The 27905-nt window shown below is 47.2% G+C and overlaps 1 protein-coding gene across 1 annotated transcript in view; it reads right to left on the minus strand.

The window, feature by feature from the left end:
• Nucleotides 1-27905, minus strand: part of IGFBP7 (insulin like growth factor binding protein 7) — a 68484-nt gene that overhangs the window by 1420 nt on the left and 39159 nt on the right. The window contains exons 3-5 of the mRNA XM_043545162.1: nt 5703-5812; nt 2719-2835; nt 693-817 (exon numbers count right to left, since the gene is read on the minus strand). Coding sequence (XP_043401097.1) covers nt 695-817; nt 2719-2835; nt 5703-5812 — 350 coding nt within the window. The 3' untranslated portion in view covers nt 693-694. The remainder of the gene's footprint in view (nt 1-692; nt 818-2718; nt 2836-5702; nt 5813-27905) is intronic.

Here is a 27905-nt window from a genome sequence, read left to right on the forward strand (position 1 = left end):
AAAAGAGCAGCAATCTAGAACCTCAATGAATGCATTACATACACTAACCTATAAATGTGCGTGATAAAGGTTGCTAGGATGGAGGAAGAGCAAGGCAATTGGGACTACATGTATTGGCAAAATAGTCCTGCAGTTTTTGGAAGTGTTTTTAAAGTCTTTTATACTACTTGAAATTCAGGTCTTTTCCACTGCATGCATCCGATGAAGTGAGCGGTAGCTCACGAAAGCTTATGCTCTATTAAACTTGTTAGTCTCTAAGGTGCCACAAGTCCTCCTTTGCTTTTTTCAGATAACATGGTGTCCGGAGAACCAGTGAAATCACCATCATAGCCTGAAAGCTGAGCTATTTGGAACAGAAGGGATTTTTAGTCCGATGTTTTAACTTTTACCTAGTTAACCTCCTATACCTAACACATATTTAGGAAAAAGCATGTCTTTAATAAAGATGCAGCAACCCAAGTCTCGGCTATTTGTGAGCTCTTACGCTGGAGGCCTCCGTGAAGTGCTTCACCAAAATAGAAAAGACTGGGTTTGACGTTAGAAATATCTGCAATCTACAGCTAACAGTTTTAAATGTAACTTTTCAGGTTGTTCTCTTATATCCTAAACAACCAAAGGGCATAAACCCCATTTAAAAAAAAAAAATCTTTGCACATATATAACTGTGGTAAAACTCTGCACATATTACCTACCTTTAGATATGGGTATTTTCATGTAAGGCATTGACAGTAATTCGTGCAGAGGCTGTAGCCTCTCCTTTGGAGTTTGATGCATGACACTCATACTCTCCAGCATCCTCTTTACTCAAAGGAGATATCTACGAAAACAAGCAGCATGTAGCCTTGTTTATTACAGAGGATTTGGTCTCAAGTTACTTTGCCTTATTGTTGGGTTGTATAACAGCAGTAAACAATAGCACTAGTAACAGACTCACTACGGGTAACTGATGGAGTGGGAATTAACACTCGGAGGCTGCACATGTCCAGAATATTTCCTTGGCCAGTAGTATGGAAAATGCTCATGTTCTGAACGTGCAATAGTTTGTTTAAAAAAATTGCATCATAAACTGAACTTTTAAAAATAATGAGAATTTATTCCCTATTAACAAAGAGAGCACAAAACTCAATCCTGACTTCTTTCAGTTGAGCCAAAGGGCCATCAGTGGCTTCAGTCAGCCTGACTTGGTCAGTAGTGGTTTGCCCTAGTTCCCAAATCAGATAGGTGGCACAGTACGGCAAGCGCTCTGGTACCTGTCCTGGAGCTCAGCGAGTCAATCCACTCCGAGTTTCACTCTGTCTTACACATCAGGATTTGCTTTAGCCAGACTTCAAACCTTTTTTGTGTTTGCTTAGGTTTGTGTCTGTGATGTTTTAGAACTTCCTGTTGTCACTGAGAGGGAGGAAGGAAAAAGCAGTAGTCCTAATGCTCCTCTCCTCATCATATTTCGGTTGGCTCAGTAGCGTATTTGCCCTTCTCCAAAGCTTCCACCTCTGTTTTGGTGTACAGTGTAAGCTAACACCGTTGAGTTCCATTCCCCAGCCACCACCTCATTGGGCAGCTGAAGAGATTGCAGAGTGTGGTCTGTTCTTGCCAAAGCAGATCTGTCGTGCCTGACCTATTGTGCCATCCTCTCTGTTGACTTCCCTGCTGCTGCTTTTTCCCTTGTCCAATCCACTTCCATTCATTACAGCTCAGGCCCTAGGATGCTACTCCAGTTGTCACGCTCCCACTCAAGTAACTCCCTCTCTGAGAACTTTTTTTTTTTTAAATAACCTTTTAACTTTAAGATTTAAATGTCTGGGACGCAGATTCCTGAGCTTTCACATTTCTTGAGGACACAGGTTAGAGATGCTAAGAGCAAGGATTTTCTGTGAACTCCAGGACAGACCAGTCCTGTCATCTTCACATAGCAATCGTCAGTCTGAGCTGTAGGATATGGAATCAAGTGGAGGTAAAGGTCTCTGCCCCTTTCCTCTTTAAGTAAACTTATACCTAGCAGTTCAGAGTTCTTTGAGGAGGGCATCTCATCTGGCCAGGCTTGTAGCTATGGGGAACAGAGTCTCTTGAGCTGTACAGACTTGATTGGAAAGAGTGCCCCAGCAAGACAGGTAGAAAATATAAACAGTGCTTTAGAAAGGCCAGGCTGATTCTAGCTTGGGTTTGTGGGGCTCATAGGAAGTTATGAGAGTGACTCTGTGGAGAGGGAGTGTCTAGTGTAGCGCTCAGTCTTGCACTATGCTCTACAAAAGGTAGGACAGGACTGCTCTGATCTCCTGTGGAGAGTTCCACTCCCATGTGACCTTCACTGAAGATACTTGGACTCCAGCGCTAGCAATCCCTGTCCTAGCGGCCTACTGTGCTGCGCCCGTTGACTGCAGTATTTTACAGACAGTGCAGAAGGAAAGGTGGTCTGTTATTTCAGTCTGGTCCTATTCCTGAGAGCTTTTAAACATCCTGCTCTTCCTTCTCATTATTTTCACACACATTTTGCATGGGTGTAAATAATTACAAAAGATAAAGGAAGCAAAGAACTGGGCCAACTGAATGCATTTCATCTTACTCCTTGTCATACATGTCACTGCTTTTTAACTTCAAATTCACATGAACTCTGTTTTCAGCACCAAGAAAATCACTGCACCTACTCGATTGTAATTTCCCAGTGCTGTGCACAGAAACTTGGATGTTGCTGATAGTGTGTGAGTGTGCACAAGCACTTACCAATACCCAGCCAGTCACTTCATGTTTCTCAGGACCGCCACGCGTCTGGATAGCTAAGTTGTCACGGTCTCCAGGCAGGAGCTCCAGCCTTTGGACACCATACTGTCCCTTTATTATCTGAGCAGAAATATTAAGAGTCAAGTTGTCAGTAGTTTGACGAGATTGCCATCGTAAATACCTACAGTACCTAAGGCCCAAAACCCCTAAAGCTTTGTCTACACACAAAAGCTGTCTGGGTTTAACTAGGCCCATACAGTTGGTGTGGTTATACTGACTTAAAGATGTTCCTACCACTATGGCTATTCCTATAGGGAAAGAGAATGAATTACACCAGTATCTGCATCCTGGTGGGGAAGTCTGTACTGTTATAACACTGATAAAACAAAAAAATCATACCTCTAACCGACAGTTATACTGGTACAAAATTGGTATGCAGGCCTAAGACAGACTGTGGCCTGCAGACTGCATGTGAAAGTTTTACTGGTAACTAGTTTGAGTAAGGGTGTGATTTCTTACCATTATAGTTGTACCAGTAAAAGGCATAGTGTGGATGCATGGCTATACCTGTTAAAGCACCTCTATACCAGTATAACAGCAACCCTACCCGTGGGGGAGTCTATAGTAGTTAACGCTGTACAACTTTCTAGCTTAGGCAATTTTCTAGCACTCAGCATTGCCCCAACTCTGTTCCCACTGAAGGCAGTAGTAAAAAGTCCCCAGACTGCGATGGGAGCAGAGTTAGGCCACTGCCTAGCATTTCGGAAGATCCTATCCTAAATGCCTGAAATGGTGCAAGTATGGTATAAAAATGGGAAAAGGTTGTTCCATGGCGGCTGCTGTCTGTTTTTCAGTAGCACCTACAGTCCAAAGGGCCAGAGTTTCAAAGTATTCAGCACCCAGCAGCTCCCACTGTCCTTAGTGATAGTTTGGAGTGTGGGGCTGGATTCTCTATTCTCAGTGGAAGCTGCTGGGTGTTGAGCCCTTTTGAAAAAAATTGGCCTTTGGGCTCTGGAGCAGTGGGAAACTAGCACTGCATGTGCTGTTACCAGGGCAGGGTCCATGGCACGTGACTTTCCCAAGGAGACTGGTGCACAAAGTAAACCAAAGGCAGCAACCTGAGCCTCCACTGTCCTAAAACCAATGTTTTCTAGATGGCCATGGGCAAGAGTGGCAAAAAAGGCTTGTTACTGTGAAGCTTCTAGACACCAGTCATAGAATCATAGAATATCAGGTGTTGGAAGGGACCTCAGGAGGTCATCTAGTCCAACCCCCTGCTCAAAGGGGGACTAATCCCCAATTTTTTTTTGCCTCAGATCCCTAAATGGCCCCCTCAAGGACTGAACTCACAACCCTGGGTTTAGCAGGCCAATGCTCAAACCACTGAGCTACCCCTCCCCCTTCCACACTATGCTGCCTGGAAGCAGAAAACCACACCTCTTTGTTAATGTGTAATTTGTGTTTTTTCAGCTTTTTTGGTGCAGAGGGAGGAGATAACAAAAGATCTGCCTCGTTAATCAGCAATGAAACTAATGGTGTGAACAAGCTGCACCGAGCAATGTTGCATACAATGTTCTACAGTTCATTTGGTAAATATTATTCCTTTCCATGATTATTTTGTTTACAGAAAACAGCAGCTTAATTCTGCCCTTCCTGCACACTCCTCCAATGCAGTGCTCCAGTAAGTTCCTGAAAGTGCTGTTGAGTGGCATGTTTAGTACCCTGTGAGAGGAGGTTGCCGTTTCTCTGTGCTGGACTTTAACTGGTGACTCTGGAGCACCCAGCTAGTTGTGGAGCTTTAAAAGTCCACTGGAGATCTCTCTGACAACGTACACCACAGCTGATTTCACTTACAAACAACAAGGTCTCCTTTGTCACCAGGAAATGTCTGTAGTTGGCCCTATTATTTAGGTGGGTCACTATTTGAACAATTTTCCTCAGAATATTTTAAATATACATTATTTGAAATTGATTGTAAAGGGCTATAAACCAGCAGAGGTCCCAAGAGCCTGTGGGTTCGAGAAAACTAGAGAAGTGATGGAGTCTGCATATTGGCACTTTTTTTTTATTTAACCTGCACACTGTTCGAAATTTAACACCAAATCAAAGGCTTCTCTCTATCCTATCTCTTCCAAAGAGGCAGCAAAACGGGAGGAGCACAAATGAATGTATGGAACCTGCCCGGCTTTGGGCTTCAAGCTCCTATGAGGTCCCAGTGCCAAATTCTGATGCAGTTTCTGAAGCTGAAGGTGCATCCTCCTTGCTATTAACTAAGGGTAAAAAACAAACCCAGGCCACCAGCACTATCAAACCACACACCCCAGGAGCAGCATCACTTCAAGGCTAACATAAGAAAACAAAAACACTACAGGATTACTATGACTCTGACCTGGGCATACAAGGCCAGTGTTTTCAAAGCAACAGGCATGTATGAGCTTATCACTGGGAAACATTCTTTAGCTACTCTTCACACCAGTCTTTAATATGGCAAAGCATAATTGTGTTTCTCTTATCAGCATAAACAAAAGAAAAATATTTTTTGGGAGCAGAGGGGGGAATTAAACAAATCCAGATTGGGGAGTGGGAATGGGAAATAAAGATGCTCGTTTTTTTTTTTTATCTTTTTGCATTGACTGGAGAAACTCACTGGAAACACGCTCTTCTGCTGGTGGGTTTGCTGTAGCCTTTGTCTTGCAGTTGCTGTCTAACAGTCTTAACTACCCTTTGGAAAGTGCTACAGTTCACAGGTGGTGTTGGATTTGGTAACACATTTGGTATTTTTCTCATCCTTGCACAAATGGGACTGCCCTTCTTTCTTGCCACTTTAAAAACAATGCAGAGCTTGCTATAAAATGCCTTTCTTTATTATGGACTAATTCTCTCTGCTCCTCTGCCATCTCCCCCAAGAGGTGAAGAATATTGTACTATAGTAAATAAACATGGCATAATCCATGCTACTCTTGAAAAACAGATCCTGTTCCACTGACCTTATTCCAAGTGAGCACTGGGGTTGGAATGCCCATGACTTCACAACTCAGGTAAATCTTTGCTCCAGTGACATTCCAGATTTCCTTAGGGGGAGTCACAATGGAAGGCCCTGAAAAGAGAGAAATCCTTTAAAACAGGTGACTCCAACTTGATGTCTGGTTCCCTGCTTCTTGTTTGTACCCAGTTACATTCAATAGTTTTTTAGTGCCAGGGACTCTCTAATACTATTATAGACAGTTTTGGTAGCTCCACCCAATTAAGGTTGCCCAACACTTCCCATTATAAGACTCTGTTTTCAGTTGCTTATGACTTTGCCAAATTTGAACTGTTTGGGCTGAAATTTTCCAGACTGGATGTCTGCCTCAGGCTGAATTAGTTTGGAAAATTTCAGCCAAAATGGTTAAGCTGCTTCTAAGAACCAAAATAGGGGAAAATATGTTGTTTTACCCGCATTAAAAAATTTGGGTGACATTTTCATTGAGAGGCTCTAACACCTTATTGCTTTGGAACAGGGGCTTGAAATTTGGCAGGGGAGTGGCCTTTGTGTCAGGTATGTGCCTTTTGCCACTCCCATGAAAATCTGCAAAATTTGGCCAAGTTATAAGCTTTGGAAAAATTACAGTTTTCACATGCTCAGTAGAGACTTGCTAGAGTTTATCATCTAAAACCTTCTTAGATTCTGTCCACACTGAGCATGCTCCAGCCTGGGGATACAGGGGGCTAAGAAGGACTTTCTCTGCAATTGCAGCTTCCAGCTGTTCTGGGCTGTGCTGGGTTCCAAGCACTGGAACTGATAGCAGGGAGCCTGAGTCTCCAGTGCTCTCAGTGACCCCTCCACTGGTGCCCAGGCAGTGAGGAGGAGGAAGCTGCCTGATTTGAATGCTGAAGGGACAAGAGCTGGATTGTGTGTGTGTGTGATCCGAGCAGCATCCCAATGCAAGAGGGCAAGGGGCTCCCTGATAGGGAGTTTCAGCTGGTCTGACCAGTTCAGTGTACCCCAACTTATTAATGTCATAACCGGTGTCTAAAAGGTATCATGTAAGATACCAATAGAAATCTAGTAACATACTAATCATTAATATTATTGCGAAGTGTAGGTATGGAGGACAAATTCAAAATTACAAACGTATTGGGAATTATGTTCTTAAAATGTGTCTGCCAGGCAGGGCTGAAATCACCCCACCCTAGATAATGGAATGTGGTTTAGCCATCTTGAAGGTACTTCCAAGGTATCATGGGAATCCATTTACATAAGAGGAAACAAAACCATCAAGCTAACAAGGGGAGGAGATAACCACTGAGCATCATAGCAGGGGAAGGAGACTGCAGGAACAAATAAATCTGGATTTTAGCAAACACCAGGGAATCTCCTTCCTTACAGCTTGAAAGAACTTTACTGTAGGGGGTATTAGGGTAGCCAACTTTCTAACCGCACAAAACTGAACACCCTAGCCCTGCCCCTTCCCTGAGGCCCTGCCCCCACTCACTATATTCCCCCTCCCTTGGTGGCTCATGCTCCCCCACTCTCACTCGCTTTCACTGGACTGGAGCAGGGGGTTGAGATGCAGGAGGGGGGGAGGGTTCTAACTGGGGGTGCAGGCTCCAGGGTGGGGCCAGAAATGAGGGGTTCAAGATACAGGAGGGGGCTCCAGGCTGGGGCAGGGAGTTGGGGTGCGTGAGGGGGTGAGAGCTCTGGCTGGGGGTGAGGGCTCTGGAGTGGAGCTGGGGGTTTGGGGCATAGGAGGCGGGGTCCAGACTGGGGGGTGGGGCTGAGGGATTCGGAATGTGGGAGGGGGCTGCGGGTTGAGGCAGGGAGTTGAGGTACAGGAGGGGGTGAGGGCTCTGGGCTGGGGGTGCAGGCTTTGGTTTGGGGCTAGGGATGAGGGGTTTGGGATGTAGGAGGGGGCTCTGGGTTTCGGGGGTGCTCAGGCTGGGGCAGGGGATTGGGCGTGGCCTTACCTCGGGTGGCTCCCAGTCAGCGGTGCAGCAGGGCTAAGGCAGGCTTCCTGCCCGTCCTGGCGCCACGCTGCGCCCTGGAAGCAGCCAGCAGGTCCGGCTCTTAGGCGGTGGGGAAGGGTGGGGAGCCAGGAGGCTCTGTGCGCTGCTCTAGCCCACAGGCACTGCCCCCCAGCTCCCATTGGCTACAGTTCCTGGCCAGTGGGAGTGCGGAGCAGGTGCTCGGGATGGGGGCAGCGCGCAGAGCCCCATGGCCCCCCTGCCTAGGAGCTGAACCTGCTGTCTGCTTCCAGGTGCAGCATGGTGACTAGACAGGTAGGGACTAGCCTGCCTTAGATCCGCAATACTGCTGACAGGACTTTTAACGGTCCTGTCGGCGGTGCTGACTGGAGCCGCCAGGGTTCCTTTTTGACTGGGTGTTCCGGTTGAAAACTGGACGCCTTGCAACCCTAGAGGATAGCCTTCAAAAGACTTCATTTCAAAGGTTCACTGGACTCTAAAGAGAGGGGCAAAGAACCCCCAGGGACCTTTCACCTAAAAATACAAAGGAACTGAACACTTTGGACTTTGTGGGAGATCCTGACCAAGGGGTGGTCAGCCATCTTGCTTTGGTAAGAATCTTACCTTGAACCAAGACTAGTTTTGTTAAATCTTTGCCTCTAGAAAGTGTTTTCACTTTAATTTGCTTGTCACCATTTCTAACGCTATCCCTTGTACCTGAACTCACTTAAAATTCCACCTCCTTTTGTTAATAAATTTGCTTTACTTTTAATCTGAACCAAGCCAGTGCTGTGTTTTAACTGAAATGATAGTTAACTCCAGTTAATGTGGCAAGCTGTGGAGTTTGTCTCTTTAGAGGAGCAAATGAACCTTATTATTCCTCTGACTTGTCCAGGAGAGGGCTGGACATTGCAGAGTACATGGTTTTGGGAAAATTTGGGACTGGGGGTGCTGGAGTCACCTTGCCAGGTGTAACCAAGGCTGGTGGAGATCAGAGTGTGGCAGGGATGTAACAAGCAGGCCACTGGAGTCAGAGTTGCTGGTCCAGGGTTGCTTATCACACAGACACTCAGTGCATGCTGAGATGCTGGCTGGGAGTGTACAGACAAGGAAGCTACAGCACCAGAACATTTTAAGGCACCCAGGGTTACAGGGCAGGTGATTGGGGGTGGGGGAAGGAGATTGTGACAGAACCTTTGGTGGTGAAGGTGGGGCTTATGGGGAGGGGGAAAGGAAAACTGGGCCTCAGTGTTCGGGGGGGGAGACTTGGACTGGATGGGAAAAGAGTCTGGGGCTGGGAGACTGGGAGCTAGCAGCGGGGCAGAGGGGTTCAATGGATGCAAAATATCTCCTTAGCAGGCTATGCATGTTCTCAGCTCTGCTGCACACTTCCTGTGTGACCTGAGGCAAATCACTACCTTTCTCTGTGCTTCACTTTTGACATCTCTAACATGGGGATGATATTTCCCTACATCACAGGTGTCTAGTGAGGATGCAGTCATTAACCCATGCTAGGCCATCAAGATATTACACAACGAGTATCTCAACCAAAGTGTAACAAAGAAATGGTCTGGTAAATTACCCCACCAGCAAACTTCCAACTGCTACCTTCCCCCACAGTGCTGGCCCTTTGTTTTGGCATAAGCTAGCAAATGCGTGTGCATGCATGAGTGAGTGAGAAAGAGAAAGGTGTGGGGGGAGGGAACACAGGCCAATGCGTGTAAGAGCAGGGCATAGGGGGAGGGCAGGGAGGGCTAGCTTTCTAAATGAGCTCAGCTCCCACATAGGCAGTAAACAAAGTGGCCAGACTGTTCTCAATGGAAGCTACTGGGTGCCTGGGCCCTTTTCATAGATTCATAGAATCACAGAATATCAGGGTTGGAAGGGACCTCAGGAGGTCATCTAGTCCAACCCCCTGCTCAAAGCAGGACCAACCCCAACTAAATCATCCCAGCCAGGGCTTTGTCAAGTCTGACCTTAAAAACCTTTAAGGAAGGAGATTCCACCACCTCCCTAGATAACACATTCCAGTGCTTCACCACCCTCTTAGTGAAAAAGGTTTTCCTAATATCCAACCTAAACCTCTCTGACTACAACTTGAGACCATTACTCCTTGTTCTATCATGTCTGTCACGGAGAACAGTCAAGATCCATCCTCTTTGGAACCCCCTTTCAGGTAGTTGAAAGCAGCTATCAAATCCCCCCTCATTCTTCTCTTCTGCAGACTAAACGATCCCAGTTCCCTCAGCCTCTGCTCATAAGTCATGTGTTCCAGTCCCCTAATTAATTTTGTTGCCCGCCACTGGACGCTTTCCAATTTTTTCACGTCCTTATAGTGTGGGGCCCAAAACTGGACACAGTACTCCAGATGAGGCCTCACCAATGTTGAATAGAGGGGAATGATCATGTCCCTCGATCTGCTGGTAATGCCCCTACTTATACAGCCCAAAATGCCGTTAGCCTTCTTGGCAACAAGGGCAGACTGTTGACTCATACCCAGCTTCTCATCCACTGTAACCCCTAGGTCCTTCTCTGCAGAACTGCTGCCTAGCCATTCGGTCCCTAGTCTGTAGCGGTGCCTGGGATTCTTCCGTCCTAAGTGCAGGACTCTGCACTTGTCCTTGTTGAACCTCATTTCTTTTGGCCCAATCCTCTAATTTGTCTAGGTCCCTCTGTATCCTATCCCTACTCTCCAGCATATCTACCTTGACTCGGACGTGTTGTTCCTTGACTTTAGCAAAGCTTTTGACACGGTCTCCCACAGTATTCTTGCCAGCAAGTTAAAGAGGTACGGGCTGGATGAATGGACTACAAGGTGGATAGAAAGCTGGCCAGATCGTTGGGCTCAACAGTTAGTGATCAATGGCTCCATGTCTAGTTGGCAGCCGGTATCAAGCGGAGTGCCCCAAGGGTCGGTCCTGGGGCCGGTTTTGTTCAATATCTTCATTAATGATCTGGAGGATGGCGTGGATTACACCCTCAGCAAGTTTGCAGATGACACTAAACTGGGAGGAGAGGTATCATAGAATAGAAATCATAGAATCATAGAATATCAGGGTTGGAAGGGACCTCAGGAGGTCATCTAGTCCAACCCCCTGCTCAAAGCAGGACCAATCCCCAATTAAATCATCCCAGCCAGGGCTTTGTCAAGCCTGACCTTAAAAGCCTCTAAGGAAGGAGATTCTGCCTCCCCAGGTAACCCATTCCAGTGCTTCACCACCCTCCTAGTGAAAAAGTTTTTCCTAATATCCAACCTAAACCTACCCCACTGCAAGCTGAGACCATTACTCCTCATTCTGTCATCTGCTACCACTGAGAACAGTCTAAACTCATCTTCTATGGAATCCCCCTTGAGCTAGTTCTTTAACTTGCTGGCAAGAATACTGTGGGAGACCTTGTCAAAAGCTTTGCTAAAGTCAAGGAATAACATGTCCACTGCTTTCCCCTCATCCACAGAACCAGTTATCTCATCACAGAGGGCAATTAGATTAGTCAGGCATGACTTGCCCTTGGTGAATCCATGCTGACTGTCCCTCATCACTTTCCTCTCCTCTAAGTGCTTCAGAATTGATTCCTTGAGGACCTGCTCCATGATTTTTCCAGGTACTGGAAGATCTGGTCATGTCATTTACGTGCCTAGATGGGAGCCGTTACGTACTGAGTTGTTTAGAAAATCTGGCCCTAAATGCTGACCCTCAGGCTTCGCAGTGTATTAAACACAAGCAGTATTTCAGGAAGGAGAAGAATGGGCTCTGTTTAATCTCCTTTTTTGTAGGACTGCACTGCAAACCTGCTATTAATTTCTTGAAATAGAAAGCGAAATCCAAATGAATGTGTCATGTTTATTTCCACTCAATTAAAGCTTTCAAGGCTGCATCCCAGAACTAAATCTAGGAGACGGTATTTCCTGTTTCTCAGAAGAATGGTTCATATCAACCACTGACAAATGGGTAAGAGAGCTATTAAGGCAGGGATACTCTCTGCTCCAGCCCACCCCTTCTTCGTCCATTTCCCCAACGGCACCAATACCACCAAGTGCGAACTGATCTGGAATGAAATCTCCCATCTCCTGGACACAGGAGTGACAGAAGGAGTTAGCTCAGAAGAATAGTTCTCAGGGCTCTACTCTACCCTCTTCATAGTTCAGAAGCAAATATGAGGAGTCAGAGCCATGCTACATCTCAGAAGGCTCAGCAAGTGGATGAAGAAAACAAAATTTCCAGATGAAGACCCTTCTGCGGTGTCATCTCTGCATCAGGGGGATCTCCTAACCTCAGTGGACCTCAGGGATGCATTCACAACCCCATTCGCAGGCTTCTGAGATTTGCTTATGGCACAGAGCACTAGTGAAAATTCCTGAAGAATCTCCCATTCGGTCTCTCGTCAGCCCCAAGGGTCTTTACGAAGATGCCAGTGCTGGTCATAGCCAGGGTTAGGGTGCAGGGGACTGATGTATAGCCCTTTCTGGATGAAATTCTAATCAGAGCTCCGACCCAGCCTGTGGTGCACTATGCCACATTGCGAACTCTGGACCTCCTGCAAGCCTACGGCTTTCTAATAAACATCAAGAAAAGTTCCTTGATCCCATTGATAACCCACTTGGGAGTGGACATAGGCACCTCACTGGAGAAGACCTACCTCTCACTCAACAGGTTCTGGAGGATCCAGTATCTCATCTCCATCCTGCGTACGTGCACCAAGCCAACCATAGCTCAGTGCCTTCAACTACTGGGCTACCTGGTGTCATGCACAGGGGTCACCGCATGGCCAAGATCCCACATCAAGTGTCTCCAGGCCTCCTTCTGAAAGGATGCACCAGTCTCCAGAATACTTGACAGATCAGGTGATGATCCTGAGTCAGGTACTCTGCTCTCTAGCATAGTGGGCAGTTTCTGAGGACTTTGCTTCTCGCAACCTATGCCAGCTTGCTAGATTGGGGAGCATACCTCTGGAGCCCCAAGAACAGGAAACACAGTATCCATCTCTGGAGCTCAGAGCCATCAAGCTGGCTCTCAGGAGACTCCAGAGCTACCTACAGGGCAATAAAGTCCTGGTCCAGTCAGACAATACAAACACAGTTGCATACATAAACAGCCAAGGGGTAATAAGGACTGTAGCTCCATATGAAGAAGCAATGGAAATATTGGAATGGGCAGAAAAGACCCTACCTTCCCTAATGGCGATACACGTAAAAGGGGAGCTGAATCAGAAAGCAGAAATACAGTCGACAACTTGGAATGGTGCCTGAAACAGGAAGTCTTCAATCTGATCTTAAAGAAGTTCAGTTTCCCCTCAGTCGATCTGTTTGCAAGTTGCAAAAACACCAAACAGCTGAAATACGTCACCAGAGAAGCGGATCCCATGTCCATGGCAGCAGATGCCTTGTTGCACAGGTGCCGCAACATGTGCTATATGCATTCCTACCTTTCTCTCTCATTAGGAAAGTATTCCAAAAGATAAAGCATGAACAAGCAAAGGTCATTATAACAACTCTGTACAGACAAAAGAGGTCCTCATCCTTTGATCTGATGGAGCTAAAACTAGAATCACTGTTACAGCTGCCACTCAAACTGGACATTCTTTCCCAAGGCCCTTTTCTCCACCCAGACCTAGACCATCTTCAGTGGACAGCCTGGTTATTGAAAGGGAACCATTACCAACAAAAGGCCTGTCAAGGTTCCTTCCCCACTCTGAACTCTAGGTTACAGATGTGGGGACCCGCATGAAAGAACCCTACGCTTATTCTTACCAGCTTAGATTAAAAACGTCCCCAAGGTACAAACTTTGCCTTGTCCTTGAACAGTATGCTGCCACCACCAAGCATTTTAAACAAAGAACAGGGAAAGAGACCACTTGGAGACATCTTCCCCCAAAATATCCCCCCAAGTCCTACACCCCCTTTCCTGGGGAAGGCTTGATAATAATCCTCACCAATTGGTACAGGTGAACACAGACCCAAACCCTTGGATCTTAAGAACAATGAAAAATCACTCAGATTCTTAAAAGAAGAATTTTAATTAAAGAAAAGGTAAAAGAATCACCTCTGTAAAATCAGGATGGAAAATACTTTACAGGGTAATAAGATTCAAAACATAGAGAATCCCTCTAGGCAAAACCTTAAGTTACAGAGCAGTCAGACCGGCCAGACCAGCAGTCAGACCAGTCTTCCCTAAATGAGACCTACTACTGGTGTTGAAGGCCCTAAACACTCGCCCTTTTGAGACTCTGACTTCTATATCAGCATTTAATCTCTCCATGAAAACCTGTTTTCTGGTCAGCATCATGCCTGCTAGGTGAATTCCAGAGTTGGCAGTCCTATCTATGCAGGAACCCTATTGCATGTTCCATGATGACAAGGTAGCACTGAGAACTCTGCAGTCCTTTCTTCCCAAGGTGAACTTTCCTTTCCATACGTCACAGAAAAATGTCCTTCTTTCCTTCTGCCCAAATCCATCCCAGAAGTGTGGCACACTTCAGATGTTAGAAGAGCACTGAAACTCTATCTCAAGTGCACAGAATCCACAAGGTCATGTACCCTTTTGTCTCCTTTAATCCAAAATGCCAAGGGCTCAGAGTCTCAAGGCTATCTGTCGCTAGGTGGGTCAGATTATGCATTGTTGAGGTTTACAAAGTGCTAGGAGCTCCTGTTCTAGAAGGAGCCAGGGCACACTCTGTGAGATCTAGGGCTCATGGAACAAGTGAGCATGGGCCTTCATCGCAGACATATGCAGAGCAGCCACATGGTTGTTGGTTATATCAAACATTACAAAGTGGACTTTCTGTCCTCCACAGACACCTCTTTCGTCAGGAAGGTGCTCCAGTAATAGCCTTGCCTTTTGGACAATCCTTAAGGAGGGGGTTTACCTAACTATATCTTCTTTTGTTTATCTTTTCTTGTCCCTCAGTACTCCTGATCACTGCTCTCTACTTCCCAGGTATAGCAGAATTGTGGGAGACAGTGGGACACAGAATGGAAAATTTCTTAGCTGATGTTTTCCTTTCTTCTAGCAGCATCTCACACAATTCTACCCATCCTTGATGGCTTTCTGTCAAGGGTCAGCATTTTATTTGGCCTATGTATCTATATACACCAGGCCAACTCTCAACATGGTAATGAGTTTGACATAGATGTTATGGTTATAAATAATTTTCTCAATGCGTGTTTCACACAGCTTTGGAATAACTCAACTGGCGGCAAGCAGAAGAAGAGGACGTAGCCAGCACAAGCTGCGGTACAGTTTTAAACTGCCTCCAGAAGCTGCAGAGAAGAGAGTGGCTCGAACACAGCAAAACTGTGGGAGATGCTGCTAGCAGAAATAAAATTATTGGGTGAGAAATTTTCTGTTCTTAAACATACAGAGAAAGATCCTCAATTGGTGTCAATTGTCAGAGCCCCACTGAGATCAATGGAGTGGTGACCATTTACAACAGCTAAGGAAGTGGCCCCTTGTCTTAGAAGCAAGAGATGGCAAAGCCGTGTTAGTTCACTAGCTCGTTCCATCCATCCTGGTGCACGGCCACTCCCTACGACAGTGTGTTCCTAAGTGCTCTGTCCAGGTTAGTACTGAATGATTCCAGGGATGAGGCTTCATCATGTCTCATAGGAGACTGTTTCTCCAACCAATAGACCTCACTGATATTCAGCCTATATTTTCCTTTTTTTAGTTTTACCCCATTGCTCCTGATTAGGTTTTCATTCACCTGCTTGCATGGTTCTCACGGGTCATCTTACAGGGACTGCAGCACCACTATGGGCAGAAACATGGATTGCAGGATTTTGCTGCATGGCTGTGAGAAGGGATGGCCATGATTCATATATTCTATGGCCAGAAAGGACTAGTGTGATCATTTAGTCTGACCTCTGGCATCGCACAGGCCATGGGACTTCCCTGAATTAATTCCTGTTTGAACTGCTTCAGCACTGTACACCGGGATACAGACTCCCTTTTTATTTTCTCTCCTCCAGTGTGTTTTTCTTTCTATATCCTGCCTTTCCCCCACTCTTACGCTGTCCTCTCACCTCCTTACAATGGGCCTTGACAAATATGTCCTTCAGCCTCAGGGGGAATTAATTAATTGCTAAAACAATGCACTGGTGATCAGTCAGGGCTGGGTACTTTGTTCTCTTGCCAGGTATTAAACCCACTGTCAAACGCAGCCCTTATTTTTATCATCAGAATATAACTAATTCTATTAACTAACTGATAATTAACTGATAACTGAGTGTTTAATTAGGGTTCCTACACTTTAAATCTTTCTTCCCCCTGACAATTTAATTTCGCAAGTCAGTTAGTGGCTTTAGTTTCCTTGAGACACCATAGTTCTCTTCAGGGCCATGCAGTACAATATCAGACATCCCAGGTGCATACTGTGAGACCACAAAATATACCTGAACAAGGGCCCGGTATGTAGGAAAAGATCAAACCTGGATTACAGATCTTGGAACATGGGGTTTGATCATCCCCTGCCTGAACCATTTGGAGCAGCTTATACAAGTGCAGAGAGGCCCCAATTCGGCAAAGCACTTAAGCACTTGCTTAAGCCCCATTACTTAAAAGTAAAGCACATGCTTAAATGCTCTGTTGAATGAGGGCCAGTGAGTGTATATTCCACTGGTGAGTGTGGGTTACAGGTCCCTGTCTGTGCCAATCCAGACATAATATGAGTCTATTACAGCCCCAGCTAAAGAGCACTGGCTCCTTAGCTCAAACTGTGGCAGCTCCTGCTTTTAGCTCTAGAGATCCCCGGTGTGTCAGCAAAGATGGTGGCTGTCACAATGCAAAGTGGGAGTGAAATGCTACCCATCTGAGGGCATGGCTACACTTGCAGATGTAGAGCGCTTTGAGTTAAACCTGCCTTCGGAGAGCACAATAGGGAAAGCGCTGCCGTCTGTCCACACTGACAGGAACAAGCATGCTGGCGTGGCCACATTTGCTGCACTTGCAGCGGCATTGGGAGCGGTGCATTATGGGCAGCTATCCCACAGAGCACCTCTTCCCATTTTGGAGCTGTGGCTTGTGGGAAGGGGGTGGGGAATGCGGGACATTCTGGGTCCTGTCCCAATGCCCCGTGATGCATCAGTTTTCATCCCAGCAATCCCTGTGCTTCCGTCCACATTTGGCGCCATCTTTCAACGTTTTTTGTACTGCGCGCTCTGTCTTCCCTTTAGGTCTGCAGGAATGGAGCCTGAACTGCTGAGTAGTATGCTGACGAATCTCGTCAGCATGTCACGTTTGGCAGTCAAGTTATTCCTTATGATCCAAAGTGACAGTGAGGGCTCCGACGATATCGACTCGAGTAACGCATATGACATGAGTTTGCTTGTCGCATTCATGGACATGCTCACCACCGTGGAACGCTGCTTTTGGCCTCGGGAAACAAGCACTGAGTGGTGGGATCACATCGTCATGCAAGTCTGGGATGTCGAGCAGTGGCTGCAAAACTTTCGTATGAGAAAAGCCACTTTCACAGGACTGTGTGAGGAGCTTGCCCCCACTCTGTGATGCAAAGACACAAGATTGTGTCCCTGCTGGTGGAGAAGCAGATGGCTATTGTAATCTGGAAGCTGGCAACTCCAGACAGCTACCGATCAGTCGCTAACCAGTTTGGAGTGGGGAAGTCGACTGTTGGAATCGTGTTGATGCAAGTTTGCAGGGCCATTAATCACATGCTGCTCAGAAGAACCGTGACTCTGGGTAACGTGCATGACACTGTGGATGGCTTTGCACAAATGGGTTTACCTAACTGCGGAAGGGAGATAGATGGCACACATATTCCAATTTTGGCACCACCCACCTAGTCTCTGAGTATGTTAATCGGAAGGGGTATTTCTCTATGGTTCTCCAGGCGGTTGTGGATCACCATGGGCGTTTCATTGACATTAACGCAGGCTGGCCCGCAAAGGTGCACGCATCTTTTGGAACACTGGCCTGTTCAGGAAGTTGCAAGCTGGGACTTTTTTCCCAGACCAGAAGATCACCGTAGGGGAAGTCGAAATGCCCATTGTGATCCTTGGAGACCCCGCTTACCCTTTAATGCTGTGGCTCATGAAACCTTACACAGGGAGCCTTGACAGCAGCAAGGAGTGGTTCAACAAAAGGCTGAGCTGGTGCAGAATGACTGTGGAGTGTGCTTTTGGCCGTTTAAAGGGCCGCTGGTGCTCTCTGTATGGGAAGCTGGACCTGGCCGATGACAGCATCCCCGCGGTTATATCGGCGTGCTGTACCCTCCATAACATTTGTGAAGGGAAGGGTGAACGATTCACTGAGGCACGGAACTCGGAGGTTCAATACCTGTAGGCTGAATTTAAACAGCCAGAGAGCAGGGCTATTAGAGGGGCCCAGCGCAGGGCTGCAAGGATTAGGGATGCACTGAGGGAGCAATTTGAGGCTGAAAGCCACCAGTAATATCTGATGCCCTGCATGGGAGTGAAGTGCAGTGGTTCCAATGTTAGTAGGAATCTGTGTTTGCTACGCTGACTTGAAGTGCCTGTTTCTTTCCTGGGCTAAGGTATCTTTTATTTTATGCAATAATAAAGAATGTTTTCAAAGAAAAAAATTCATTTATTGAAAAGAAAATTCATTTACTGAAAAGAAACACAACTGCTTAGGAAACAGAAAGGGCAAGGGGGTGGGGTGGGGAACAGTACAATCACAAATTTGCGTATGTCCTGTTATACTCAGCCTTCCTGTCTGGAGTGCTCTGCAATGAGTGCTGCTATAGTGTGTGTGTGTGTGTGTGTGGGGAGGGGCAGAATGTTAATATTTGACCTTTAGAGGACCCGATTCATCACTGTTACTCCAGCTTTACACTAGGGCAGTCAAGGGAGTACACCGGTATAAAGTGGGAGTACTGCCATGGGAACAAGGCTCAGTGTTCACTTTCAGAATGGGCCTGGGTCTCATTGCCTTTACACTCTTTCTACATGCTACTAACATTCATGATGTTATCACAAGACTTGCAATATTTCCTTAGAGCCCCAACACTTGGAGTCCTGTGACTACATGGAAATTGCAGCTCCCATTTAAAATAAATAAAAAAAAGTAGATCGTTTCTAGTCTTCATGGTAGTGGAGAAAAGCTTGAAAATGTGACCCCTAAGGACTCAAAAACTGGAAGGCAAATTCAGTAAAAAAGCATGTTGGGGGAATAGGAGATGCCGGTAAGTCAAAAATTCCAGTTAACTAAGAGGGAGGGAGTTTGGGTGTGGGAGGGGGCCTCAGGGCAGGGGGTTGGGGCGTGGGAGGGGTTTTGGGGTGCTGGATCTGGTCGGTGCTCACCTTGGGCAGCTCCCCGGAAGCAGTGACATGTCCTTGCTGCTCCTAGGCGGGGGCGTGGCCAGGCAGCTCTGTGCGCTGCCTCTGCCCGCAGGCGCCGCCCCCGCAGCTCCCATTGGCCGGGGTTCCCAGCCAATGGGAGCTGCAGAGCCAGTGATCGGGGCAGGGTGAGGGCAGTGCATGGAACCCCTGTTGCTGTTCCTCCACTTAGGAGCAGCAGGGACATGTTGCCGCTTCCGGGGAACCATGCGGAGCCAAGTAGAGAGCCTGCCCGCCCTGCACCAACTGGACTTTTAATGGGTATCAGAAATGCTGATTTCTAGAGCTTTCTGGTTGGTAAAGTGCCAGATAACACAGCTTTTACTGTAATAAGGACCTGACATTTGTTATTTTAAAAATCTCCTGATTTTTAAGACAATCTCCTTATTTTCCAGGGGTCTGACTCATGATTTGTGAATGCCTGGGATCTGTCATACTGGTTGTTACATCAGTGTAACTCCACTACAGTCAAGGAAGCTGATCCTCATGTACACAGGTATCAGCAACTGGAGAATCAGGCCCAATATCTTTACAACCGGAAGGACAGGGGGCTCCTGTCCCTTCCCACATGAGAGCAGAAAGCAATGGGGCCAGCAGAGAATAGCTGGCCCAGGCTATCACAGAGCATCAGCTTGTTCTAAGCCTTGGATTTGGAGAGAGCAAAGGAGAACACCTGTTTCCTGTCTGCAATAGCTGCTGGTAGTCTGAGTTACTATCTCCCCTCCTATGTTCACTGCCTAGAGAGGGCCAGAACAGGCTTTCAAAAGCAGCAGCTGGCAGAAGGAGGGGGAGAAAATTCCAAACCAAATCTTGCCCAGAAGAAGACAGGATCCCCTTGATTATACTCTTGGAGAAAGGAATTGTTCTCCCCACTCTCCCCTAAACTTCTGGGCTGTGCTCATAGCATTCAAGCTCAAATGCACTGGGAACGCTGGAGGGAAGACTCACATACTGCAGTGCGGGTCATGGCCAGCATTTGGTCTACTTATTTTGTTTTACAAAATAGTGTCGTGATTGCAATTCAGAGTTTAAACATATAATGCAGGAATGTGCTCAGGAATCCACTGCCTTTGGCTGGAAAGCCTAGTTTTGAAATTGAATTTGGAGAGGTTATGACCTTTTGTCCTGATTTACTTGGTCTGGGCCTGAAGCTGGTAAGGGAGTGAGTGTCCCCAAGAGATGCACAAATGTCATGAGAAGAAGCAGCTCTTCAAAACAGAAGGAACTGTTGCCTCTTGGGTCTTTTGTTTGTCAGACCCTAGCATCCAAGACTCATCAGATGCCCCAAAATCATGATTGGCTTAAAAATAATCAGATTTAAGATAATAATAATGAACAAAAAGAAGTCAGGATGCTTTCTGATGTTTTATCCATTAGGGAAAGCTGCTTGGCCCCAATCTATGTGAGATCATCACAATTCAGCCTTAAACATGCCCAGGAAAGCAGAAGGCCCCCTTGTCCATCAATCGGAGGGGTCTCTGCTTATCCTCTCCTATCCCCTGGCTTAGCAGTTGCCTCACTCACATTCCCTCTCCATGCTCCCGTACAGTCTGCTCTCCCTGCCTGGATTCACTTGACCCACATCTCTCCTCCCACAGCATCCTACTCTTCATCATTCTCCCTCTCTGACCCACTCCGTCTCCTCACAATGACCTGTGCCCCTCCATCTCCACACACCGCCCTACTTTTGTGCACCCTTCCATCTCCTCATGCCTCCCCTGCACCATTCCATCTCCTCATGCCCCCTGCCCCGCACCCCTCCATCCCCTCACACTGCCACTCTCCCCTGCACCCCTCCATCTCCTAATGCCTCCTGCCCTGTACCCCTCCATCCCCTCACACTGCCACTCTCCCCTGCACCCCTCCATCTCCTCATGCCTCCTGCCCTGTACCCCTCCATCTCCTCACACTGCCCCCTCCATTGCACCCCCCATCTCCTAATGCCCTCCCCCTGCTCCTCTGTATCCCATTTATTTCCTCCTGCTCCCTACGTCACATCTGCACCCCCTCCATTCCTCATGCTGCCCCACTCCCCTGTACTCCCTCTGTCCCCCATAATCACCCCTTCCCTCTGCCCCAGGGAGGGTGCGGTTGGGGAATGCAGCACAGACTGTGCTTAGGGCCCTACCAAATTCACAGTCCATTTTGGCCAATTTCACAGTCATAGGATTTTAAAAATTGTAAATTTCATTATTTCAGCTATTTAAATCTGAAAGTTCACGGAGTTGTAACTGTAGAAGGCCTGACCCAAAAAGGAGTTGTGGGGGGGCTCACAAGGTTATTGTGGGGGTGGGGGTTGCGGTACTGCTACCCTTACCTGTGCACTGCTGCTGGCAGCGATGTTGCCTTCAGAGCTGGGCAGTTGGAGAGCAGCGGCTGCTGGCCAGGAGCCCATCTCTGAAGGCAGAGCCACCACCAGCAGCAGCGCAGAAGGAAGGATGGCCTGGTATGGTATTGCCACCCTTCCTTCGGCGCTGCTGCCTGCCGAGCTGGGCCCTCAGTCAGCAGCCACCACGGTCCAGCTTCCCAGCTCTGAAGGCAGCAGTGCAGAAGTAAGGGTGGCATGGTATGGTATTGCCACCCTTAGTTCTGTGCGGCTGCTGGTGGGGCGCTGCCTTCAGAGCTGGGTGCCTGGCCAACAGTCACCGCTCTACGGCCGCCCAACTCTGAAGGCAGCGCAGAAGTGAGCGTGGCAATACCGCAACCCCCCTTCAACTCCCTTTTGGGTCAGGCCCCCCATTTGAGAAACGCTGGTCTCCCCTGTGAAATCTGTATAGTATAGCATAAAGGCACACAAAAGACCAGATTTTGCAGTCCATGATGTGTTTTTCATGGCCCTGAATTTGGTAGGGCCCTAACTATGCTTCTTCCCTCACCTCCTCCATCTGATTTCCACTTGCATTTACTCCCCTGAGAAAGTGCAATAGTAAGTTAGACTCTGATCCTGCAAAGGCTTAAGTATATCTTTACTCTTGTGAATAGCCCCATTGACTTCAACAGGACTACTCACATGAGTAAAGTGACTTGCTTTCTTAAGTCTTTGCAGGGCTGGAATCTTGGCTGGGGTCGAGAGCAATCCTACCCGAGTATAGGGTGAATGGACTGGCCCAGGGCCCCTTTGCAGCACTGCCATCTAGGATCTTGCAGTAGCATCTGAATTCTCTCCTAGAATTCAGCAACATTTTAGAGACCGACTACTCAGGCAAAGAACCAGAGAACCAAAGAACCACTAATTCTGACCTAGCCAAATAGAATCCAGGAAATCCGCCTCGTGTATCTATAAAAAAGTGGCATCCGATGAAGTGAGCTGTAGCTCACAAAAGCTTATGCTTAAATAAATTTGTTAGTCTCTAAGGTGCCACAAGTCCTCCTTTTCTTTTTGCGAATACAGACTAACACGGCTGCTACTCTGAAACCTATAAAAAAGTGAAGTGTGTAATGGCTACTGAAACATGGTCATGTGCGTGAGTGAGAAGTGCTAGTTCAGTACACAGAGAAGCACCGTGAGGAGCACTCTCATTAGGTGCCTTACATTTTTCATTAAACCTTAGTAAATGCTCTAGACTTTAATCAAGTAGAGCAGTGACGTTTCTACTTCTGATTACAAACACAATTCACAACAGCTTCCTTTGGACTGGACAACTGCAGGCTGCACTTCACAATCTTCTATTCTGATGTGACTTAATTGGTGTGATGATTCAACCATGTTAAATTATGTGTTCACTGTGGTTTCTGATCATCCAAATGTAGGGGACAATGAGGAAGATAGTCCCATCACATAACCCGGTTTGCCTTAATGAGAATGAAAGGTGCAAATCTTTTGTACCTACAGAATAAATCCTTAGCTGAAATAAAGTAGTCATAGCTGAAAGAGGGTTCTCACTAAAACTAGCACTGGATTTTTCACACTACTAATTATTTTTAAAAACAAATAGGCATTATTGGCCTTGTTGGCGGTGATGGAGAGTGGCTAGTTATAGCTCTAGTGATGTCATTCACTCCGGAAGAGAAACCAGGCAGCCTGTAGCTCAGCTTTCTCAGGCTTTTATGGAGCTATTTGTCTACCTTGTGTAAAAATAGAAGTAGCAGACAAAAAATAAATAAATAACCTTAATAGGCTATCTATCTCATCTCCTTGCCAAAGCAAACCATTTTCTATGCTATGGAGTCTAGCTTTAAATATCTCAGGAAAAGGTCTGTACACCACACCCTTTGGGAGACTGTTTCACAGGCTAATATTCATTTAGATCACAGCAGTGTTTAGAGACCCCGGCCAACATTTAGGCCCCATTGTGGTAATCACTGTACAAACACACAGGAAAAGACTATCCCTGCCACAAAGAATTTACAGTCCATCCAGATAAAGGGTGGGAGCTGAAGCAGAGAGAGAATGGGACTTGCCCAGTAGCAGAACTGGAAACAGAACCAAGGTCTCCTAAGTCCCCAGTCCATTCAATCATGCTTCTGCTCTGTACTGTTAGGATTCAATATACTGGTAGGATTTTTCCCTAATAGTCTGCCTAAATTATCCTATGTCTCCTAGTTCTAGCCCCTTGAGCCAATTTATTGGCGTTTAAACGCTTCAGAATGTGAAATTACTATGTCCCCATTTTAGCAGTGGCTTGGCCAATATAAATCTTAATGTCTTAATTTTTCTTCAGCAACTATCCCCACTGCCTGCTATCCTGTCTCCCTCTCCAGCTCGCTCCTAGGGCTTTTTTTCTCATCTTCCAACGCCTTCCCATTTATCCCTATTTTTCTGGTAATAAGGTGCCTATACTAGACTGTTCCAGAGCCATATGACAGCATCTAGGATAGAAATATCTTTAGCATTTCATTTCCTTAAGCCTGGCACTTGGATGACATGTAGTTATTTCTTAGCAGAGTTTACTGTTTGAACCTTCATCCCTCCCCACCACCAGTTCTGAAATTGTAAGAATGTTATCTGCAACATTGGCTCAAGGTCTGACTAAATCCAGAGTTTGAAACTATTATCAGTATTAACATCATTTAAAGCCAGATGAAAGCACAGACAAAAATATCAAGAGAACAGCATCCTACAGAAAACGCAGCTGGCAGAGGTAAAATCCACATGCACATCTCCTGTATACTGTAGGTCAGGGGTGGGCAAACTACAGCCCGCGGGCCAGATCTGGCCCCTCAGGGCTTTGGATCCGGCCCGCGGGATTGCCCCCATGCCGCTCTCAGAAGCGGCCGGCAGCACGTCCCTGCAGCCCCAGGAGGGGAGGGCGTTGCCTCCAGGCACTGCCCCCCCCCAGCTCCCATTGGTCGGGAACGGGGAACCGCGGCCAATGGGAGCTTCGGCGGAAGTACCTGGAGGCGTGGCAAGGGCAGCACTCGGAGCCCTGTGCCCCCCCGACCCCCGAGGGCTGTGCAGAGGTGTGGTGCTGGCCACTTCCCAGAGCGGCGCAGCGTGGGACCAGGGCAGGCCGGCAGGCAGGGAGCTTGCCCTGGCCCCGGTGCACGCCGCTGCCACCCCAGAGCTGCTTTAGGTAAGTGGCGCTGGGCTGGAGCCCGAACCCCTCCTGCACGCCGCACCCTTCCCCAACCCCCTGCCCTGAGCACCCTGTCGCATCCCGCACCCCTCCTGCACCCCAACCCCCGCCGCACGCCTCCTGCACCCCAACTCCCTGCTCTGAGCCCCCTCATACACCCGCACCCCTCCTCTGCCCCAATCCCTTGCCCTGAGCTCCTTTCTGCACACTGCATCCCCCCACACCCCCTCCCACACCCCAGCCCCCTGCCCCAGCCCTGCATACAATTTCCCCACCCCTGCTGAAGGTACACACAGCAAAAAATTTGCCCACCCCTGCTGTAGGTACACACAGACATAGAGGGTCAAATCCTGCCCTTATTCACCTGCTGCTGAAGTTAATGGGGCTGCAGGCATGTAGCTGAGTCCAAAATTCATCCTCTGGACAAAATCCATCCTTGATATAACTCAAATGATGCCAGTGGAGTTATATCAGAGATGAATTTGGATCAATTGGCCTGATTCTCTACTGCCTTGTACTCCTTGTGGAGTTGTTTCACAGCTGTCTGTAAGGGAGTGTGGGTCTCAAACCCAGGTCTGTGGGTCCCCAGGCAGTCCTCATATGGCTGCCATCACCTGGGAGCTCCATGAACCAGCAGGAAGTGTGGGCTGGTAGACCCTAGCTCACCAGAGGCACCGCCCATGAAGCACCTGATTGGAAGAGACATCCAGCCTCTCCAACTGGCTCAGATTTGCTATTTAATTTGCTAAATTGTCAGACGGAGGCACAAGAAGTTGTCTGAGGTTAATTCCTAGCTGGCTGCTACATTGGACCTGCTTTCTTGCGTGACTCCAGAGCTTTGTCTTATTCCTGATTCCTGCCTTCCTGGCTTGTTCCAGATCCCGCCTTCTATGCCCCCCACCTGTGGCTACTGACTCCAGCTCCAAACCTTGGCTTGACTCCTGACTGACCCCCAGCTCCAGTTCCAGGCTCCCAACTCCTGCTCTGACCACCACTGCTCTGACTACAGGGTCTGACCACCTGCCTCCCGGTCCATGACACTCCAAGGTGAGCCTCAAGTGGGGATAAAACACTACCACTTTCATTTGTGTGTGTGTAAATGACTCACGGAAGTGCAAGTGAGTGGAGAACCAGTCCCAGAAAGCTGCAAGAGACCATTCAAGGTGAAGTGGGCAGTTAACACCTCTGAAGGTGTACAATAAAGGAGATTTAGTGGACTGCAGATTGCTGTAATAAGCCATAAATCGAGTGCCTTTATTGATTCCATGATTTTTAGTGTCTAGCAAAGTTATTAATTTAAGTTCCCAGGCTCATCTTTTTAAGGTGTTATGTGGGTTTCCTTTGAGAATGTGGACTGAGAGGTCAGGTATAGAGTGAAGGCTTTGTGAAAAGCGTATTTTCCAAGGGACGGAACTTCTGCCCCACCAAAGAACCTGATGCCATACTAACATGTGGAGAAATAGAATTTTTTCACCGACTCCAGTCAAATAATTCTTTCACAGCAATGATGACCCCACCCACAACTACCAGGTCCACATCGACAGTCATAAGAAAAAAGAATAATCTGATTGGACACCCCACAGTGGATGAAACCACCCACTTGATTATTACATTGATTGTTTCAGGAAAAAAAATAGACTGTGAAATCCTTAATAAACATCACATCCACCACAATCTCTCCACTGCCCAGAGGACAGCTATACAATCCCTGAAATCCAACCTCCACACAGTGATGAAAGGGGGCGAACAAAGGGGGCACCATTATAGTCCTCATATCAATGAGGCTGGCCAACAACTCTCAGACACCACCTACTGTAAAAAAGTCAAAGAAGACCCCACACCACAATTCACCTAGGAATAACAGGATCTCATCAAATCCTTCCCAAATCAACTCCAAGAGAAACTTAACAATCTCATCCCCCATGAACCCAACTCATGGACTGTCTACATGCATCTCAAGATATACAAACAAGGGATCCCAGGCAGACCCATCATATCTGGCCATGGTACTGTAAGTGAAGGAATATCAGGACTCATAGAAACCAACCTCAAACCACTCACCACACAAAGGGCCAGTTTTCTCCAGGACACAATTGACTTCCTTCAGAAACTCCACAACATTAACAACCTTCCTCAGAACACCATCCTTGCCACCATGGATGTCACTTCCTTATATACCAACATCCCTCACAATGACAGCATAGCTGCCTACCAAATATTTATAAGACTATGGGCAACCATCAGATATCTACCCCAAGCACATCACCAACTCATCCATTTCATCCTCACCCATAACAATTTTATATTCTACAACAAACACTTTGTCCAAACCACGGGAACAACCAAGGGTACCAGGAAGGCTCCCCAGTATGCCAACCTCTTCATGAGCCACCTTGAGGAAGAATTTCTGGACAAATGCACCATGAAACCAAGGACATACCTGAGATACACCAATGATATTTTCATCCTTTGGACAGCCGACCTAAACTCCCTCACAGATTTCCACCACAACTTCAGCCACCACCACCCACTCATTAAACTCTCGCTGGAACACTCTCACACCAGCATCAATTTCCTGGACACCACGATCAGCTTCAACAATGGAACCTACAGACAACTATGTACAAGAAACCCACAGATTGCCACACTTACCTTCACAGATCCAGTAACCACACCAAACAAACCAAGAAACCTGATCTCTACAGCCATGCACTCAGATACCACAGAATATGCTCTGAGAGAAAGTCCAGGGTACACACCTTAATGCACTTAAAATCGCCTTCATCAAACAAAGACATTCCACCAGAAAAGTAGATTGCACATACAAATATCCCAAGAGAACCTGCTTCAATACAGGAAACTCCCCCCCCCCATCACGCACCCCTACCGCTCTGAAACCTGACACCCCTAGTTGTCACCTTCCACCCCACACTGGAACCCACATTGAGTATCTTTAAACAATTACAACTCATACTCGATGGGAACCACATCCTGAAAGAAATCTTTCCCAAACCTCCTCTTCTGGCCTTCGAATGACCCCTCAGAACATCACCAAGCTCATCATCAGAAGCAAGTTCCCCGCAGACCAAGACTCACCAGCTCAAATTTGTTAGTCTCTAAGGTGCCACAAGTACTCCTTTTCTTTTTGCGAATACAGACTAACAGGCTGCTACTCTGAAACCTGTCAATAGAGACACTGGATTTATGGCTCATTACAACAATCTGTAACCCACTAACCCTTCTTTGCCCTATAACTGCAGACGTGTTAATGGGCCACTTCACCTTGAATGGTCTCTTGCAAGATATTACTCCTTCTGCTTAATCTGTTCCACCTTGAATTTAGCTGTGACACTCTGAGTACCTTTCCCAGACCTGAAGAAGAGCTCTATGTAAGCTTTAAAGCTTATGTCTTTCAC

Source organism: Chelonia mydas, chromosome 4 (assembly GCF_015237465.2).
Source record: "Chelonia mydas isolate rCheMyd1 chromosome 4, rCheMyd1.pri.v2, whole genome shotgun sequence".
Lineage (NCBI taxonomy): Eukaryota > Metazoa > Chordata > Testudines > Cheloniidae > Chelonia > Chelonia mydas.